This window comes from Phalacrocorax carbo, chromosome 2, assembly GCF_963921805.1.
Source record: "Phalacrocorax carbo chromosome 2, bPhaCar2.1, whole genome shotgun sequence".
NCBI lineage: Eukaryota > Metazoa > Chordata > Aves > Suliformes > Phalacrocoracidae > Phalacrocorax > Phalacrocorax carbo.
In genome coordinates this window covers 63,549,926-63,565,542 of record NC_087514.1, presented here as the reverse complement: position 1 = coordinate 63,565,542, position 15,617 = coordinate 63,549,926, and the positions used below count along the sequence as shown (strand labels likewise).

General features: G+C 37.0%; 1 protein-coding gene across 1 annotated transcript in view; it reads left to right on the top strand.

Annotated features, from left to right (window-relative positions):
• Window positions 1-15,617, top strand: part of NETO1 (neuropilin and tolloid like 1) — a 70,372-nt gene that overhangs the window by 37,560 nt on the left and 17,195 nt on the right. Inside the window, exons 5-7 of the mRNA XM_064443103.1 lie at window positions 1,590-1,631; window positions 1,752-1,879; window positions 13,175-13,403. Coding sequence (XP_064299173.1) covers window positions 1,590-1,631; window positions 1,752-1,879; window positions 13,175-13,403 — 399 coding nt within the window. The remainder of the gene's footprint in view (window positions 1-1,589; window positions 1,632-1,751; window positions 1,880-13,174; window positions 13,404-15,617) is intronic.

Genomic DNA, 15,617 nt, shown 5'->3' with positions numbered 1-15,617 from the left:
TGAACTATAGAACTGCGTAACAATTAATATTAAGTGCCTACTCAGTTTTATTTGAAATCCTATAAGTTCATGAGTATTTACTCACATTTTATATCGTGTAACTGTAAAAGATAACTGGGAAGAACAGGAGCAGCCTGATTATAGAGGGACAGTTTTAAAAAGTGATTTTACAACTCCAGTTTTTGAAGTCATCGCATTTTGACTCTTCAGGTCAAAATGGCTGATCTTGTTTATAGAACAATAGACTTTTTCAGGATATTATTTGATTATGATTTTTACTGTCCTGGCTTGACTAAGGTTAGTGGGGAAAACCAGTTTTGGTGGTGGGTTGGGATTTTTTTCATTTGATACATTTCCTACTTCAAAAATTTCTCTTAATTTTTTTATTTATAACTTTTTCTACATTGACCCAATCCTGAAATAATAAGATCAATTCCATTAGTAGACTACATGGCTCAAACTCTACCTCGGTTTTCCTTTTGTGCAATACTTTTGAGGCCTGGGCCCTATGTATATGGCTCAGGAGAATCTTAATGCAGAGTGCTTGTATGTAAGTGTTTAAGTGTAGTTATGTAAGTGGTTGTATGTAGTTATGTAAGTTGAAGTGTTAGAAGACCAGATCCTATCAACTTTCCAGAAAAAAAGTAAAGGCCAGTGGATTTCTTTCTGGTTTTGTTTTTTTTTTTTCCTCCTGAAAATGAGGAAAACAATGCAGAACATTAATTTTAGGTAGAAAAGCAGTGCAAGAGATAAAAATCTCCCAGACATGACTAGACTATTATGAAGAAGTCATCTTCTCTTGAAATACATTAGCTTTTTTCATATTTCTGGTTTTGGACAGTATCTTCAAACTGGACCAAATTTTATGAAATGATGATTTGCCTATAGGTAGTTGTCTGTTGAAGCATAAGTTTAAGATGCTCATTTCATTTCATCTATATGTTATACCTGGCTATAAAAGCATGATACAAAATATCTCAGACAGTAAATATAATCATGTTTATCTGATTGAAAATAGCACATATCTTAGACTTATTACCTTGTTAGCACAATGTATTCCATGGTAAATCCTTATGGTATTTATTCCAGGAAGACCAGATGGATGCTTCTTACAAAGAAAGTGTCTCCTCTCTGTCAGTAGGGATGGCAGAGTATTCATAAGCGCAGAACAAACTTTAGATTTCTCTAGTTAAGTGGGGTGTTATACTGCAAAATGCAAAATAGGCAAAAAAAATCTGAATGGATCTGTAAATATATCCTACTTCATTAGACTGATGCATTAAAATATCTTGTGGTTAGCTGTGTGATGATATTGCTTGCCATTCTATGCAGAAATATTTTTGATCTCATTCTTGTGAAAGAGAAAGACAGAGAAAAGCAGGACTTCATAACAGAAAAGAAAAGAACTTGTTATGGTAGTATCAATAATTTCTGCATTAATAATTATTGTGTTGCCATAGTTTTGAAACATTTCTTATTTCCAATAAATATTTGTATCATTATCACACTGAAGTGCATTGTCAAATTTTAGCACATTGATATAGCCAAGATATTGAACAAAACTAATTTTCTCTTTCTTAATTTTTAAGATCCAGATTTTAAGGACCTTGGCGTTTTGAAACCATTGCCAGGTTGGTATGTTGGTTTGGTTTGTTTGGTTTTTTTTTATCTTGGAGGCCTTTGCACTCTGCTGCAGAAAATATTTTTGTTTGCTGTTCAGGTTTCATTTTTTCTGGTATTTTGTTATTCAGTTTGTGAGTTTGAGATGGGAGGACCTGAAGGAATTGTGGAATCTGTACAAATTGTCAAAGAAGGAAAAGCTTCTGAAACTGAAGCAGTAGACTGTAAATGGTACATCCGAGCACCACCCCGATCCAAGGTCAGTACTTCATCCACTTGCTGATTTGCCATTTAATTTAAGAAATTGACTTTTCTAATATGCCGTACATTTCTTAGTACGGTCAGATCTTGTTTAATAACTTTACAGCTTGAATTTGTAAACTGTTTTTTTCCTTCTGCTGTGGAAAGGTAATTTGTCACCTCAGCCAAAATAACCTTCTTTGTCTATTAATAATGATGTGGGCAACGTTAATGTGTTTTTTGTGCCATAAGTAATTTTCTTAAATTCATCTTTAATTTTGCTCATATTTTTAAAGAATCAATGTGTTTTCTTAAGTGGAAGGTAATCTTATCACTTTAATTTTCAATATATTTCAAATACCTAATAGAGAGACTACTAAGGGAACACTGCTGGCTCCCTCAGGTCATCATTGTTTCTCATCTGGGAACTGTGAAAATGGAGCTAAGGTAAATTCATGTTCCTCTGTATGAGACCTTTAGTTCCTTTGGTTTAGAGCCACAGACAAAAAGAGATACTGTTCTCATTTCTCTCCCACCACAGTCAGCAAGCCATACCTCTGTAACAAGCAGGAGAGGCCTGCAAGGAATTTAACAAATCTTTTCCTGGATTCTGTTTGAGTTCCTCTCTTATCCATGGTTTATCAGTTATTTTATGGATTAATTGTTGCTGGCTACAATACCGTTTCTCCTCTCTTTGCAATAACAACTTTGTGCCTCCCACCTACTTTCATTCACTGTGTTAAAGATAGCTGCACATTGTATTTTTTCTAGCTGTCTTTTAATGGACAGGAAAGGTTTTACAAGGTAGAATTTATATTTCCACTAATCTCTGCCATCTTTAAACAGATAAGGGGTGTTTTTTTTATAATCTCAGAGCAGACTGTACTGAATATGTCTAACTGTTCCAGCATTTGGTATTGAATAAGCAGGAGGAAGGGTTTCCAGAAGAGGAAAAGTCATTAGTATCAGCATTTTTCTACTGTGAATGTTTAGGAGATGAGTTGAACAGTTGGCTCATAAGGACTACAGATAAATTATTTCCAGAATATACTTTAATCTCATATTGGTTTTTTTTACTTTTGGATAAATACAATATTCATAGAGGTTTCCAATTAAGTAGATGAGCTTCCCACTTTGCTACACTAAGTAGCAAATAACTAGACTGATGAATGATTATTGCATATGTTATATACTTAGGTATTAGTAGAAAGGAAACAGGTAAACACAAAATTAGAATTGTGCTTATTAGAATCAGCACAACTGAACCAATAAAGTTGTCCCATAGTAATAACTTCAATTTATGCTTGGTTGTCTTCCTAGAAATTCCATATTTACTTACCTGTAGGACTTATGCACACTTCAGTCCTGATGTAAAAATACAAAATGTGTAGCTACATAACAATAAACACAGTGTGTAACAGAAGAACGCCACACTACCACTGTTAATAGAAGATTAAAGATTGTTTAGCTCTTCATGAACTTCTATACTTGCATTTAGTTGTGTTGCTGAAGAGAATTTAGAAGGGAGAGTGATGAAAGAGTTCTAGAAAACACTGAAAGTTATTTAATGTCATCTAGAAGGTCTTGTGAAGGAGCATGATACCAGATAATAATAGGGTTTTACAACAAGGAAGGAATGCTCTGATGTCCATGTATATAGAATAAGTCATGGTCCTGCAATCCAAAATAAAGATTCAGGTTAGATACTAGGGAAGAAAATTTCAAACAGCAGGGAAGAGATTAGGAATGATTGGTTAAGGAAGTTTGTTCAGCCAGCATTGCTAATGGTCTTAAAGTGCAGGTTAAGTAACAATGTATGAAAAATGAAAGAAACATTACTAATCTTACCTTTATGCAGAGGGGTGGGCTGGGTCATCTTTTGATGAATCTTGCTGCTTCCATGTTACAGAATTATCTGGGTAGAGAGATAGGGTGATATGAAAGGATATACATCAGTGTTTCCTAACATGGAGTTGAAAGATTTTTCAGCAAGCTAGGAAAAAAACCCCAGTTTTCAAGCCTAGATTCATCTTAGAGGGGTAAATCTAATTTAGCACTTGAACTTTCTTAATGTGGTTTTCATATATATATATACACACACAAAAATATATACATGTATGTATACACACATATGGTTCTGGTATCACCATACTGGCACAGGTTGAAAAAAATTTTAGATATTAAGGAATTAGTAGATAATTTTTAAAAAAAAAATGTATGAAGTAAGATTTATGGTAAGATTGTTTATGGGCCTGATTCAATTGAACTGGATTCTATTGTTCATATTCTACTGTCAGCTTCCTTTGTGCTTATCTAACCTTGAACTAATGACATATTCAGTACAATAATTCAGTGACATCATTCTAATTTATGGCAGCTTGCACCTATGAAAACAGGCTCTCCTGCTAAGAACAGTAAGAACTCAGCAGATGTCTTAAAATCCACATGTTCCTGTACTCCAGGCTGCACAGTTTGTTACTGGGATCTATGCCTAAAAGGCCAGAGTTTCTCAGACAGAGTTTCAGTTGGATCTTTACATCTTTAGTTTCTTAATTAAACTGTGCCAGAATGAGGTCTGCTTGCAATTTCATTTGGCTTAAGCTCATCCACTCTAAACTGTCTGCAGAAGCAAGACGCAAGTCCCTTCCTTGGTTTGCAATTCCAGATTCAAGCCAAGTCTGAGCTCAACGTATAAGCAATGAGATCAGTCAGGGAGTATGAACTTGAGATCTCTAAGCCTGAGCTTCAAACTGACAGTCTGGGTGTAACATTGCTTCTGTACTCAGCAATGTGGAATGGGCAGAGAACAGCAAATTTCTTGCACACACTTAAAATACAGCAAAAAAAAAAATGCTGAAAATGCATGCAGAACTGACTTTTGCAAGTGCAGAAGACAGCAGAAGGTAGTTTAAATGTGACTTCAGTCTATGTGCAGACCTGGAGCCTTGTATTTGACAGTGACTGGTTGCAAAGTGTGTGAATCTTGTAATCATTTGAAGTCAGTTCCTGCTGGGTAAGATAGCTGTGAATCCGGAGTTCAGAAATACTGGGGGTTCTGCACTTCATGTAGAAGCTGACTTCAATCAGTAATCAGGGCAAGAATGGAAAATGAAGAAAAGAGCTGCTGACCAAATGTGCCAACCCACGCAGAACAGTAAAGAGCAGGAGGAACCTCCCCATCCCAAAATTCTTCACTGTAGAACAAAGACCAAAGGAGGAGGTGGAAAAGCCTATTGCACTGGGATTAGAAAAACTTCTGAGATATCATTGGCTACAGCAGTGGATAAGCAAAGAATTTCTATTTATTAATAGAAAACAAGAAAATGAAAAGAATGATAGTATTTTCTCCCTTTCTGTTAAGGGTGAAATGTTGGAGGATAAGATCAACAACAAATATTTTTCTATATTGGATGTGTCAGCAGAGTTTGACAAGGCCCCCCCAGGAGGACAGAATGCATGTTTGTGCTCAGGCAGTGCTCCCTTTGGTGGGGACCTTTCCTAGCATGGTACTGTTGTGTTGTGCTTGTTCCTTGAGAGGTTTTGTAGAAAAAAGAAAGGACAGCAGATTTGACAGTAAAAGTAATAAAACATTTACAAAGGTGATGTTCTGATGCTGGGAAAAACCGGTAAGCAGTGCTTATAATCAGAATCTCTGGGCAGCTTGGAAAAGAGCATCCAAACTACAGATGGACAAGCATTAATCTGAATCTGGTCCAGTGGAAATCATCCATTCAGGAGGAATAAGCAAGAGGAACATTTAAACTGAGCGAATAGTGAGGCTACCCTCTGTATGTACACCACAAGAAATAAAATGAACTTGTAAACCAGTTAGGCAAAGTGATGCCTAATTCTCCTGCCCCACCTGAGCATGCTACTGGGCAAATAAATCTTTACAGGTTATAGGATGCAAGACTTAACAAAAAGCTTAAGAAACTGTAAGCATTAATTAATGAGTATCTAGTTTTGACATATTATTGCATTATCCTTAAACCTGAGCTGCCTATGAGCAGTGATGTTTGTTTCAAGCAAAGCTGTTGGGGAGGAGAGGAAGGGGGATGTGCAGCACACGGGAGGGGGCCAGGGTGAGGATGGCCACAAGGCCAGGACATGGTCGATGAGGAGAGCTGGGCAGGCCCAGCCACGGTGGCCAGGGTGTGGTTGTAGCTGGGCTTGCCCGTCAAAATGGGGCCAGTCCCAGCTCAAGCTGGGCAGCAGCTTAGTGATGCATGAGGCTGGGGCAGTGAGGCACAAGGCCAGGCATAGGCCAAAAGCCCAAATGGGACCAAGACACTTGTATATTTACAAAGGATAGGTATTGCTGCTGGGTAGAGGCTCTAAATCACTTGTCACTGTTTTCATGGGGGGCCTTGCATCCACTTATCTGGCCTAATAGAGAGATGATGCTTTCGGTTTCAGGTGCCTGACTTCAGATTGACTGTAGTCTGGAGAGAGACTGGGTTGTTGTGCACGCATTTCCTAGAGAGTTAGGAGGAAATACATGGTGAAGCAAACTGCAGAGCTACAAAACTGTATAAAACAATCTGACTAAACCAAACATTTTCTGATCTCACATGTGAAGTGAAAACTTTTGCTCTTGGATGAGACATGCAATAAAACCAGTTTAAGCTGTCAGCACTGGCAGACTAGCATATCCCTAATTTTTGGAGGCTTCTTAAACAGGTGTAGAAGATAAGCTTTAAGAAGTACACTCATATTTAATAGGAGCCATTTGAGTGGTGATTCCTGGAATGTTACAGAAAAATGAAATTTAGACACTGGAAAAACCTAATAGCCAGAGACACTTTCACAGGCTTCATATGAGCTCCTTCTCTGAAGAAGCTCTGAAGCTTGCTAACATACAGATAATGCGAATAATGTTATGAATGAAAAAACCACAACACATTTATATGGCATCCCTGGAAAAAGGTGAACAAATTATGTTTAAACAAGTAGAAAATATTGTTTACCTATGTCAAGCTATTAAAATCACTTCTTTGAAAGAGTTTTGTTAGATGAAGATGCAAGGCAAACGTGTCTGTAGAATCATGCATGTAGAATCTCTTCTAGCAGGCATGGTAATACACATGCCAGAATAGCACTGGCAAAAAAATACTTTTAGGTTAGCACGAATCTGTTTCGTTCAGGTATAGGAATATAACCAACCTCAGCATCCTCAACCCAAATAATTGTTAGTAAATGTGATTTAAAAAAGCTACTGATGAAAGTAATAAAACATCTGCCAAAGAAAACAGTAGGATCAGGATGTGATCTACAGTTTTCAGTGTTAAAAAGCAGAACAGCACCAAAGAGCTGTAAATGTCGTCACTTGCAAGCATTTTGCTGCTGTATGAGAGAAAAATGAGGGTGATTTGACAGTTATAATAAATGTCAGTTATTGGGGACTCACTGTCTGAGCCTGGCTGTGAATCACAGGGTGTTAGAAGTGGTACCATATAAGGTTGTCACCTTCGACAGACAATATTCTCCAAGCCCCAGCAGAGAGGAAAATATGAGGTATGTAGTTCTCTGTTTGCACAGCATGGTCCCAGACTAGTAACAGCAAGCCCAAAAATGTCAAAAAATGCCAAACAAACAAAAAAACCCAAACCCCAAACAGAACATGTATGGTTAACCCTTTTGGGCTGAAGTAATGCTCATTTTTTTAAAAAAAAAAAAAGTTTAGGATCCAAACAACAGGCCAGGCTACTTTAGAAGACAAATTCAAGTGGTTTTAGTAATATGCTTTTTGGGCTGGTATACTTTTCTTCTCTTCAAGGAGATTAATTAGTGTTGCACAATCTACTTTAAAAAACTGGGCTTCTCAGGCCTAAATACTGGAGGTATCATCTTGAAAGTCCTTTGTTAATCACATAGAGCTGAACAAGATGCAGAATAAAGCAGGCACTGTAACTGATCACTGAGCAATGGGGAAAGACATAGGACTGTTTAACCCAGTCCTGTGCTTACAAGAGAACTGACTGAACCTAGGAGCTGAATACGAAAATCTGGATGTTAGGCCCTGACGAAAAGGTGGTTTTTGTCTTACATCTAAATTACTTCTGGCTGTTGAACAATGGTTTTTTGTTTATTTGGTTTAGTTTTAAGGGACTGAATGTCTGTGCACATATATTAAGTCTGATATGCTGGGATATGGTTTGAAGCTTTTCCTGACTGGCCTGATCAATCATGTTGTCAGCCCTAACCTTCAGTGATTGATTAAAAAGCAGAACTCATCAAAAGTGATTCATTATGAAGAGATTATAATCTGACCATTTTACTGAGGTGATATATTATTCATACCTTACAATCATTCTTTTTTTTTCTAATATATGCAGTCAGAGATTTGTGTTGTTTTCAAATTTAAATAAAAAATAGTAAAACTTTTCCAGCATTTCCTTTTTCATTATTATGATGACAATACAAACCTTAAAGGTGACAAGACAATTATTTAAAATATAATGTGTCTGAGTGTAAATTATATATGCCACAGATGCAGTGAGGCTTTATCAGTTTTGTTGCTAATGGCATTGACATTTGCAGTGACATCTCAATACTCCGTAAAAGCTAATACTTGTGCACTAGCAGCCTGTTCTTCTAAGTAATGTGGAATTGATGATTTGAGGAAAGTGTCTTATTAAAACTTTACAACAAAAATGTGAAAGAAGATATGGCAGTTATGCTGCTTCTTTCAAATAAGATGTTCTCTTCAAAAAGAATGTCCCGATTATGTTAATATAATGTGTCAGTATCTACAGAAATGTTAACATTCCAAAAGCTTTCACTGGCATCAATGCAAAAATGCTGAATGAAGGCAGATGGTGGCATTTGAGTTTGTGACCTCTTTTTTGTTCATTTGTTTTCTTTTTGGGGAGCAGAGTTTCTTATCCACTACTGGTAGAAGTAATGACTAAGATATCAGTAAATGAAATAACCAGAAATATTGATAATTTTTCTCTTACTTTCTGCTTAATTTCTTTTAATGAGGTCCACATACCAGTGAAAGTAATGAGAATATTGCCACTGATTTCAGAAAACTATGTATCAGGAACATTTTCCATTAGATAACAGTTTGTCATATAATCAGTTTTATTCTTTCCCCGAGGAACTCAATTTATTAGTCATTTTCTTCTACCAGTGCAGGTCTTAGAGACAGTGACAGGAACAACCACAAATATATAGTAATAAAATAATAAAAATTGGCAAAGGTGTGCATATGTAATTATATTATTCCAGATATTTAAAATAAAATCTGATCCAATATCAAGTTGTCAGTTTGTGTAATCAGTTTCCAGTTTTTAAAAATGCACTGCAGTCTTAATCCATAGGTCTGATCCAAATAAGTAAATGGAAAGATACTCACCGATTTCAGTGAGCTTTGTATCAAGTCCTCATCACTTTATATAAAGTTGTGGGAATAGTCATCTACAAAGAAGACTATGAGAATGAAACTCCAACCCACCTCAGAGTATCAGGAATTTCTTTTCTTTAATTTATGAAACTCCATGCCATTGGAGAAGGTGTCATCTTTCTTCTGAAGGATGGGCATAGATTTTTTAATTCAAATATTTATTTTCAGTCATTCCACCACCTATCAAGTCTATATATGTTATGATCTTAGCTGAATTTATCACACACAGGAATGAACTGGTATGCCTGGCAGCAGAATTCAGGTTTGGGAAGAAGTGAAAGGGTTGGCCTCTTCACTGGAAACTCAAAATGAAATGCTAAGTTAATGTTCTTTTTATTCCTTCTCAGTATTTATAACTGTTACTCTAAGAAATATTTTATTATTTTATAAGGTTAGCATGCCACCAGACACTAGAGAATGTCAAGAGATAAGCTCTTAGAGGTAAGACTGTGGCTGTACTGTTGTATGAACAATCTGTTTGAACGCATCAGGAATAATTAATGAATGTTGGAAATTGCTGTGAGAGCTGGTATTTTATAACCACAGTGAGGATAAGAACATTTCTTCTAAGAATGAAAACTGATATAAATTACATCTCAATACTGATATGAGATACCCAGTGCAAGATATATGTGTGCTTATATATATGCATACACACATACAAATGTACATATAAATGTATATATATAAGACAGCAAGGTAGAAATAGAGAAAAAGTGAGCAAATATAAGAGCAAGTGTTCCCTAATTAGGTAAAGTATGGTTTTACTATTGTTCTGCAGTCGGAGTAAGTTGCTTTTTTGGTTTTTTTTCTAGAGCAAGTAAGAGCTTTCCTGAAAGTGGAATAAGATAAAAATGTGTTACATATATATTGCATTCTATCTGTATGGTCTATCATATCTATGTATGGTATATTGTAAAATATAGATGGTGTACATATGATAGGCATAGATGGCATAAAAATAATGACTCATGACAATAATTTGTTGGAGGCCTTCTGCACTTTACTATGAGACATTTATCTGACATGCTTTGTTTTCTGGAAAACAGTCAGGTGTATACAATACTGCATATAATCAGCTGCAGAAGGTTTTTATTGCATTACCTGTGACAAAGCTGGTAAGCACCGAAGCACCCATCAGAAGCAGGCTGCTTCTGAGAACAGAGGAAAGAAAATCAAGGCATGCATTTAACCCTCTGTTCTAAGTGAAATGTTATGTAGAGGTGGACTATGGACTATCTCAGCAGCTTCACAGGACAGACTGGGTGCCAGGGTTTCACAATGCCTGTTATGCTCTTGTTTGGGCAGGAACGACTGGTCTCTAGGACACAGAACCAGCTCTCTGGTGTGTCCTAGCTGTTGCCGGTTGCTGGGTGTGTGTATCATGGTTCTGTCTCTTCCCATAACTCCTCCCTCATGCATAATCTTGCTCCAGCAGGACAAAAACATGCCTGTGTCAGCTGGGCCCCAGGAGCCACTAATACAAGTGGGTCCTATCAAACCATGAGAGTGAGGAGTAAAAGCTCACTCCAGTTCTGCACGGCTGTGTTCCCAGAATTCTTGTCTGCAGTTCCCTCACTGGCCTTTTGCTTCTCATTTTTGCTTGGTTCTTGTTAATTTCTTCATGTTTTCATACACTTCCTATCAGAGGTGTAACAGTTTCTGGGAATTAGCAGGCAGTGAAGGTCAGCCATCTGCCTGGTGGCCATGGAAGTGGCTGATGCTATATAAACAGAAAAAAGCAGGAGCCACACTGAAGATGAGGTTTACCGAAGGGGCCAAAGTAGTCGGCTATCAGCAAGACAGAGATACTCTAAATAGCTGAAGAACACCAAGAACAAGGATTTGGAGCACGAGTGCCTGAGTACCTGGGGAAGGGAGGAAGAGGGTAGAGAATAAGAGATTTGTAAAGGGATGTAGCCAGTGAAAAGGAACTTCAGAAATGCATTTTCTGCACTCAACAAGTCTTCAGAATTCAAAGCAAGCCTTTAAGTATGACTTCACCGAGGAAGTAGGTGACCTGTGAACAGGAATGAACAGGAACGGAAACTGCACGTCCTCCAGTAGGAGAGGAAACGGCAAGACATTTCAAAAGAACAGATCTATAAAAAGTGGTGGACACTGAGAAAATTTCAGCAATGCCAGGTGACCAAACTCCAGTAATTTTTCATTCCAATGCAGAGGTGGAGCAACCAGTAAATGAAAATTAAAACACTATAAAAGTATTTTTTTATATAAGATATTGCCCTCTGGATATTACTTTGTATATTGCTGTTAACTGTTCCATTTTTTGTAGAGATCAGTACAAGCAGCTTCCTTAATTTACAGTATTTAAAAACCAGGATACCTGGTGAAAGTAGAATTCACTTAACTGCGACTTAACTGAAATATATTCCTCTGAGTTCTTCTGGAGGATGGGAACATTGGAACTTAAGTAAGGATTACTGTAAAAAATAACATGCTAGAAAAAGGTGAGGCAAACAAAATGAAACTCAGTATACCAAATTTCATATGCTAGTAAAAATTGTTTTACAGATATTCTTTTCAGAGAGGCCAGTTGCAAAGCATAACAAAGAATGTAAATGTACCATAATACACTACCTGAAAAGGCTCATTTAAAAATCTGAGCTATTATTAAACAGTGGCAGGCTGCTTAGTAGCACATAATTCTCAAACCATAAGAGCTTTAATATATTAATGAGGTGAAGTGGTGAGTCCTGTTGCTACTGGGATATGCTATGTTTGTGTACTTTATGCAAATCCAGAGAAGCTTTTTAAGCAATTGTTCTGTGCATGTAAAGAACTACCTGAAGTTAATAAGATTATTTGTAAATAAGTATAGCTGATGTCTAATACAGTGGAGGGTTTTTTTTTGTTATTTTTTCAAGTGAAGATACATGTACCTGGATGCTGAGTATGCTTACAGACTTTTTATGCTATTTCTGCCCTGCTTCACCCTTCTGTGTTATTCTCCTGAACTCTCCTGGGTACGCTTGGTAGTTTGATTATGTGTCTATTGAAAATATTATTTGCCTTCTCTGTTACTGGAATATTTTATGTTGCTTGTATTATCAATTGCTTTTAAAATGAGTTGTTTTCCCTACTAAAGTTCATATAGAGTTGAATATTAAATAATGACATTTTCTCCTCACCCCTACTTCTTTTTGGGTAGATTTAAAGAGTTCTTTGCAAAGGGCAATACATCTATTACATTTATGAGAGAGCTTAGCTTGTATGCAAGAGACTTTTCCTAAGAAACTTTCTAGGTTTCTAGCAGTTTCCATGAAATATGCTGGATTTCAGCCCTGTTATATTATGAAGATATATACCATAAGGCTTTGTTTAGAAAAGCTGAGATGGTGGCCAAATTGCTCGAGGAAACAGAAAACGATTAATGATTGAGTTCTGCCTGGCTCCCAGATTCTCAGTTCCTGAATCACTGTAGCTGAGACTATCAAAAAGATGACACATATTGACTCTGGGGAGGGAGCAGCAATTATTTGCCTTATTATTTTCCATGTCAGGCAAGTAATACAGCAATATTGTGCCAGCCAGCGAAAAAAGAAATTTCTAGCTTGTCTATCCTTCAGCTTGAAGGACTGTTGTACATACTTTCAAAGACAGGTATATATTTGGAAATTAGGACCTTACCGCAAAGAAGAAAAAAAATATCTAGATCTTCCACTAGATTCTACTTTGAAGCAAGACAAAATACCAGCAAGTATAAATAATGCACAGTTTATGTATTAATGCTCTTCAAGGGAAGTGGCCTATGCATCACCAGAAAAATTATTTTGATGGCGGTGTTGTGTAGTCTTTCTCCAACGAGGTAGAGCAAAGGTGTTTAATATTTGTTTAGTCATTCTCAAATATCTGTACACGTGGCATTTGTTGTTTGTTTCATAGATCTATTTGCGATTCTTGGACTATGAGATGCAGAATTCCAATGAATGCAAAAGGAATTTTGTAGCTGTCTATGACGGAAGCAGCTCTGTGGAGGATTTAAAAGCAAAGTTTTGCAGCACTGTTGCGAATGATGTAATGCTGCGGACAGGCCTCGGTGTAATCCGCATGTGGGCAGATGAAGGCAGTCGAAGCAGTCGATTCCAGATGCTCTTCACATCTTTCCAAGAACGTAAGACCTTAATCAATGTGTCCACCTTTCAGTTTCTTAAATGATACCAGTCCCAAAAGCTGTTAATATTTTCTTCATGCAGAGTAGTCACTGAAGAACGTTCCCAAACAAGCTATGTAAAATGTTCAGAAACAGTTTTCATTCCAAGCATTTATAGTGTGCAATAATTTGTAACACAGAAGATGGAGCACAGGATTCAGAGACAGGAAGGCAGGTACAAGCGGTCATGACCTGTGCAGTTGTATGACCATGACTTTTATCAGATCCCGAAGTTACCGGGCCACTGTGTCTCAGTTTTCCCTTATACAACTTGAAAAATAATACAGCTCTGAAGGTTTTTATCAAGCATGATCCTTTTCTATGAATTGGATTTTGTTAGATCTCATTATGATGGGCATTGAAAAATGCCTTATGATTATTTTATCACAGATGGTGGGTGTGTTTGTGCGTATTCCAAAATGCATTTATCAATAAACATGTATGTCAGATGTTGTTAGGCAAAGAATTTATTTAATTTTTGGTAGCACAGAAGTTTTCTAAAAGCCTTACTTGACATTTTGGTTAATATTCTCTCTGTACACTTTGCCTGCATTCATATGTTTATAAGATTTCTGGTCTTATTAAGCAAAACAGTCCTTGAAAGAAGCAAAAGTTAGTTCTGGCCAGTTTAAACAAAGAAAGAAACCAAAAAAAAATCCTCAACAAACCCAATAATCTCATTCACTGAAAATGATTGACTCAGGTAATCACCTGTGAAAGATATTGATTTGTTTTCTTTGATGGAAATAATGCATATTTAGTTCCTTGAGGAAGGACTATATGCATTTTTTTTCACATGCTGATTCATGTTCATTTTTAATGTATTTTTGGGTTTATGCATCACATGTCTGACAGGAAGATTTCTGTGCGGTTGTCAGTGGTTGGAATGAAGGCACAATCCTACCAAACACATTCTTCATCTGTATTCTGTGTGTGTGTACTCTGCAATGAGGCAATGAGACTCTGTTGAGAACAGCCTCCGTAATTCCTTAATTATGGCTCTGATTAAAAATTTCTGACAGTCTAGATGCCTGAAACTGCATACACCACTGTAGTCTCACACTGCAGCCTTAAGGTGGATTACATTTTTCTTGTCTGTAAATCAGGACAGAGTCTAAAAGATGTTGAGAACCCTCAACTGAAATGATACTGCCCTTTTCTGTTTCTGCAACTGGAGATGTCTTGAATATTCAAGATCTGATTCATTTTTTTCACAAGGCATCCTGATCTGTTACCTTAGAAACAACTGCATAGACACTGGAGGTTCACAGCATATAAAGAACCGGAGAGTGAAGCACTGTGATGACTAACATGAAATGAAGGTTTGAATAAGTGTGTATTTGCAAGGCTTTCATATTTTATAGGAAAATAAGGAAAAATGTGGGTTTTTCTCATATAATATTCCTAATATGTTTACCTGACACGTTACATCTTATGAGCTACTCCATTCTTGTAAACAGACGATAGTTTATACTGCATGGTATTCTGACAGGGAAGTTGAAAACATTAACATGATGTGTTTTCTGTAAATTTATTCTGAAAATTCATTGTGTGCTAAAAGCTGAATATTTATTAACGGCTAAATTGTGCTTTGAAATATGTATACAGAGCTTGCTCATAAATAGTAGAAGAAACTGCATCTGTGTTTTTAATGCTGGAAATTTACTTGAAAGATTTAAAGGTGATGCAGATTGTACTTTCTGTGCCATGTCAGTTGCCTGTAAGTGCTGTCCTGTGCCGCAGACTGGTGCTGGCTGTCAGGAATCAGCTAGAGCAGGCGTCCGGTGTGCCCACTGCAAGACACAGCCCGTAGCACGTAAACTGCAAAATCTTTCGTGAGTGCGTGGGAATAATTAGATCATCTGCATGGAAGAGAAGGAATGACAGACTTCTTTCAGGGAGATGTGCATCAGGGAACAGACACCTGTGTCTCTACTTGGGGACAAAGAGAAAGGAAAATAGCGATTTTGTTCACATAGAGCTGAGAAAGCAATAAAATAGAAAATGACATTTTTGTTGTGGTTATGTGCATGGGAGAGAATGACAAAGTAAAATTCCTGTATTTACTGTTCCTGTGGGAAGGACCAGGAGGTGGTGTCTTCTGTAGCTCCCCAAGTTCCTCTCCTTAGTGTGGAGTTAAGTTGTTGAGATTGTGAGTCTTCCCTTGCACAAGGC